The following is a 5,429-nucleotide window of genomic DNA, read 5'->3' on the forward strand; positions in this document are numbered from 1 at the left end:
ATATGACACCTTAGAGTATTCTCTAATCATTTACCAACCCTTTCTGTCTCTCTCACTCACCTTTTCCTCTTTCTCTTCCTGTTCTAAAATGTTCTCTAATCATTTATCAACCCTTTCTGTTTCTCCCACCTTCTCCTCCTTTCTATCCTCATTTAAAATCTCCTCCTCGGTTTTATTCTTCTTCTTGCTCACAGCTGCCGACTCGCTATTTTCTGCCTTGCTGTGTTTCTCATTACTTGCCTTGTCCTGAGACTTGCTAGCTTCACACTTCAAAACGATAGGGCCTGGCATAGGGATGTATTCAACAGGCTCTTTTTTCTCCTTGAACCCTAAACGCTCCAGTGGGCTTTGCATCACGTAACCAATGTCGATTTGAGGCTTTCGTCTGAGGTTCTGAAAGAAATCTTCTACTGCCTTCGCGTCCTCACAGTCCGGGGGTTCACTTGACGCCTCCTCGGCTGTCTGATCCGGTTTGGCTTCAGTCAGTTCCTGGAGCTTACTTTTTTGGAAGGCAGAAACGTGTTGATTTAAGGCTTCACTGTTGTACTGACTGCATAATGTTTCTCTTACGGGCCGCGATTTTTTCTCTTCTCCTTTAAGTATTCTGTCTATTGTGAGCTTCCTTTTCGGGTTGATGTCTTTATAGAAACATTTGCACGCCACTTCCTCTCTGTGCTCGTGTCTCAGCAGACAGTTACGGGCGAGGAGGAAGCTTTTCTCTGTGAGATCAATTTGTTGACCGCAGCGGATTCTGGCCATGTGTGACTTGCTGGATTGGCTTCCTGAAGGACATTTAGTCGGGTTGATCGGGACGTCTGAGGCGAGTGTTGGGGTCGGCGTCGCTGGGACGTCACGATTGGTGGAGGAGGCCTCCCGTTTCTTGAAATAAAAATATTCTTCTTTCATTTGTTCGTCTTCTTTGCCCTTCTCCTCTCCTTTTTCCCCCTCCTCGTTCCCTTCTTTCTCAACGTTCTCTTGCTCATCGTTTTGTTCCTGTTGATGACCGCTTTCTCCTTCTTCTGCTTCTTTTTCGGATGAATCTGTCGGCTTAGTTTGGTCTTCCTCGTCAGATATTCCTTGTGGAGGAGGCGTATCATTATCCTGTCTGTTGTTGTTGTATTGCAGCCACATGGAGCTGCAGGATATCGGATCGTACCTAAAGGCATTCACTCTGTCGTTTTCATGAGTTCTGGGAGAACATTTATCGCCCAATAGCTTTCGTTTGACTTTTCCGTCCAACGATTTTTTGTGCTTTGTTGCAAATTTTCGCTTCGACGACTTTTTGGAAGAGATACATGACGGTTTTTTTCTTGCATTTCGAATGAGCGCATCATTGGAAATCTTGCTAGAAACAGATATGAAACTTTTTCCTTGGGAGATGCAAGGTACTGGGAGATACGTAGAGTTGTGCATGACATCGTGACACTTTGGGTGCAATATAGAGGTGATGGAGCGCTTTTCCTGGAAAACCCTATGTTGCGTGCGGCTTGAACGTTTCGACACACCTGCTGGCACCTTGCCCGCGTTTGCATTGCCAGGTCTTGAAATGACACCAGGCTTTGAAGTGTCTGGGGTGTTTTTAACTACGGCAACTACGGTAACATTTTTGAGCTTGACAGTGGATGGACTCTGGCTCGTTGTTATTGAGGTACCTTCTGACGTCATGCTCATGCTTGAGAATGTCGTTAAAGCCGTTTCGGAATCCGTGTAATCGTCTTGTTTGGCCTTGGGGGAACCAGTGAGATTTAACGGAGATGGACGTGGGCTAGTGCTTATTGCTACAGTGCTGCTCTGTTCGCTGTCCTGGGATGCTGTGGATAAATAATCTGGGATGTCGGCGAGCTGTTGCCCAGACTGTGTCGTAGAACTGGGAGAAATGTAATCAGAAATGAGGCTGTTAACAACCGATGTATGCCTACGATTGGAATCAGGTTCTTCAGTCCTTTCTTGAAAACGCCGAAGACCGATTTCAGTGTTGTCCATCTGGAAGAAACGGCGAGAGTTCTCGATCCACCTCCACACATGCTCGTGTACTTTAGCGTGACACTCATCAGCACCTACTGGTGTCTCCATGTTTTGTGGCACAGCTTGGTGATCATTTTGCACTTCGTCATCTCCTGTTGGAATTTCATCTCCATAAAACCCACTTTCGCGAAAGATTTTAGAATCTTCAAATTTACTAACCTTGGCTATGGTGCAATCGTGGTCACAGAAAGGAGATCGTCTCTTCTTCCATACTCCCCCCGCCACACCCCCTCCCAAGGTGCTCATAAGAACCTGTAAAGGCTGCAGTCTGTAAGCCTCAGGCGAGAACACAATCCCGCTAGGGCTGGGGTAGTAATTACTGTTATCACAAGCAGTTTCACGTGGTTGCTCACCTGTCCCGCGTGGCGTAAGCGTGACCTCATCGTTATACATCACGTCAAGATTGGCGTTGTTACAACCATAGCTTGTGTTTCTGATAGCACTTGCGTTTGCGTTTTCAGATTCAGAGTTCACTTTGTTATTTTGCTCGACATCTGCAATGCAATCCTTGCGAGAGATTTCAATATCGTCTTTTCCCTCCGCCTTGTCAATAGTGTTTTGGACTCCCCCACTATCTTCCTCTTGTGATGATGGAAAAAGGATTTTCTTACATTTTTTCGTCTTCCGAGAATTATACAAATCCGAGCTGACGAACGCTGGGTATTTTCGTTTTGCACCCATTTTCCTATCGTGAGCACTGTTGTAAATGCTTTTCTTCAGGATTTTTGACAGCGTTAACGTTTCAGTTTTTCTTCTCGTCATGAGCAGCTGTGCTCCAGCAATATCATATCTGGAGGCGCGGGCTGAGAACAGTTTTGCCAACTCATAAAATCTCGGACACTGATCACCGTTCCTTGAGACCACAATACGGTCACGACGCTTAGCTACCGCTGTTTTGAACACTTGGCTTTCTCTGTTTGAGGCATCTAAAATATCCCCAAAAGCACATTTTGCATTAGAAATGCAGTTTGCGCTTAGACTCTTTGTACACGGGAAAGATGAGGGTAGCACGAACGGGTCAGCCATGACTGCACTCTTCGTCTATGCAAGGATCTTAACGTTCGCTACGAGATCTCTTGTAGTTTGCAAGGTGATGTATCTCCTCCTTATTCTTTTGCCTTTCTAATCCCAATATTAAAAATGCCAACGAAGTTAAACAGTCACGTTTTTATGCTTGATGTATCCTTTACAGTTCAATTTTTTGTAAACTTTCATGGCGCTTGGTTGTCGTTGTTTTGACTAGGCACAGCAATGACTTTTCCTTTCGATCTCACAAGGTGCACATTGGTACACGTAATGGAGAACGCGTTCGAAACGGTGTTTAAGTCATAGCTCAGCTTCTCTATTTCACAAGACATCAATAATTGTCTCTTGCTCCTATTCTCTTCCCCGTCAAAGACGTCGATATAGACTTTCAAAGGAGAAGCCCATTTCGTTTTGAAATTGTGTTCTTGTTGAAGACAGTGAAATCATCCATTTTTATCTTTGAAATCTAGCTCTCTTTATTTTTCGGTTCTTGTCTCTCAAACCGTGTGCGTGTCCCTTCGGCCTTCTATGTTACAGTTGCTCTCTGTTGACTCCTGATACCCTAGAGAGAAAAAAGTAAATTGCGAGACTAAATTTTGCATTTCACACTGTGTATGTATAGTAATTTTAGTCATCTACTTATGTAATAATAATAATAATAATAATAATAATAATAGATAGCATTTGTATAGCGCATATCCCCGCTCAACAGCAGGCTCTATGCGCTTTACACTATATTATTACCCCAGCAGACCATAGAACACTCCGAAACATTCTCAGCTTCCTGGGAAGCATACAGTGCAAGCAGCCGATTAAGCGCTCAAACCGAAGTACACAATATACAATTTCCCCACTCTTACTTACAGCGAACTCAGGTCGTCTGCGTGCGACAGCGAAGCACCTAACCGGCACACCAAAGCCAGCGGTACGATCTTCGCACAGAACCCATGAGACATTAGTCTGATTCCTGTGGGAGGATATTTGTTTTCTGCTGAGAGCAATGCTACAACACCTAAGTTGGTTCCGACAGCCAGGTTTGAAGAAGCCAGCTCCAATTCATTATGGTTATGATTTCGTCTTATGAGACGAAAAGTACTAGATCTAGATCTAATTTCGACCTTGATCTAGATAAAATTAAATTCATAGGTTTTAGATCTGGATCTAGAAATCTAGATCTAGAGAAGAAAGATAATAATCTACAAAAGTAAAAGTGTAAACCTCCAACACTGACTCTTGAAACTTCTAGAGGCTGAATAACGTAAGAAAATCACGTTATGCCATTAGGATTAAGCTTTAAGACCTCATCCCAGGGTGTTGCCCGAAACTAACGTTCAAAGCGTTTATCATTGTCTCGTGTTTATATTTTAAATACATTAACATTAATAATTACAGACCTTTTAACACAAACAGAATCACAAAAGGTCACAATTAATATATGAATTATCTTTAAGCGATAAAAAAAAAATCATTTCGAGGTGTAGGATCTTTTAAATATTTTTCTCACCCCTTGCACCAGCACCCCCATCGCCCCCTCGGTTCCAATCAACACATAGAAGCAGTGGTTAGCCCAGGATTGTGAACGAGGACATGATGTGTTGTGCTGGGAAATGCGCACACTGATTACTGCGGACGCCGGGAACCACGTCCGTTCAGCGGCGATGAATTGTCGTGCATAGCAATCACAGCTATTATGTAATGCTCAAAGAGGTTATACCTCTTTGTGTTATGCTTTATCTATAGCCTAGAAGCACCATCTGTACGTTTAAAAAAAAATTGTAATATTCATCCTAAGCAACCTATCCACTCAGCTGAATATAAATGTATGAATTATACATTCAACGCAAAACAGTGCGTTAATTTGCGACATAAATATTGTTTACCCTAGATCTACTTGATACTATCATATTAATCACCGTGAGAAAATTTTAGCCCATTTATGGTTCAGTTCGGTTCGGTTCGGCACCGTTCAGCACATTCCGATTCGAAACAGGAGACCAGGGAAAGTTCATATTTTGCATTTTCTCCCTTCCGGTGACCGCAACACATCTGTCTTCTCTCGGAACTCGTGCAAGCTTCCCTTTTCATCCTTTGACATTGAGGTATCAGTGGCTGTCTCTTATTACATGAAAGTGGAGTCTGACAATATGGGCGTGGAAATGTCTTTGCGTTCTATGATTGCTTGATAATTTCTTCCTCTGAAGTTGAAAGAATTCCTGAAGGGAGATGAAGAAGGACTTCCGTAACGAGCGACCACCCCAGCCTACGCAATAAAGAAGGGACTTTTGAGTGGGATATGTAAAAGATAGGGTTTAGTATTTGGTTGGGCAATAAAGAAAGTAAAGAAAGTAAACTGAATTTGTGTTACTTTGTATTCCTAT

At 43.1% G+C, this 5,429-nt stretch overlaps 2 protein-coding genes across 3 annotated transcripts in view; one reads left to right on the top strand and one right to left on the bottom strand.

Annotated features, from left to right (window-relative positions):
* Positions 1 to 7: 7 nt before the first annotated feature.
* Positions 8 to 4,923, bottom strand: LOC101861686. Of its 2 annotated transcripts, XM_005107272.3 has the most exons (3): positions 4,556 to 4,923; positions 3,916 to 4,018; positions 8 to 3,613 (listed from the first exon to the last, which is right to left on the bottom strand). In XM_005107272.3, exon 3 carries the CDS (start codon positions 3,049 to 3,051, stop codon positions 100 to 102), a length of 2,952 nt encoding a protein of 983 aa, XP_005107329.1. In that variant the 5' UTR covers positions 3,052 to 3,613; positions 3,916 to 4,018; positions 4,556 to 4,923; the 3' UTR covers positions 8 to 99. The 2 variants fall into 2 exon arrangements, with proteins under 2 accessions (XP_005107329.1, XP_005107328.1); XM_005107271.3 differs by lacking the exon at positions 3,916 to 4,018.
* Positions 4,924 to 5,084: 161 nt separating this feature from the next.
* LOC101863373 (trichohyalin) overlaps positions 5,085 to 5,429 on the top strand; it is a gene marked incomplete at its 3' end in the record, with an annotated part of 6,111 nt that continues 5,766 nt past the window's right edge. Inside the window, exon 1 of the mRNA XM_035972140.1 lies at positions 5,085 to 5,150. The remainder of the gene's footprint in view (positions 5,151 to 5,429) is intronic.

Source organism: Aplysia californica, unplaced genomic scaffold (assembly GCF_000002075.1).
Source record: "Aplysia californica isolate F4 #8 unplaced genomic scaffold, AplCal3.0 scaffold00589, whole genome shotgun sequence".
In the NCBI taxonomy this organism is placed as follows: Eukaryota; Metazoa; Mollusca; class Gastropoda; order Aplysiida; family Aplysiidae; genus Aplysia; species Aplysia californica.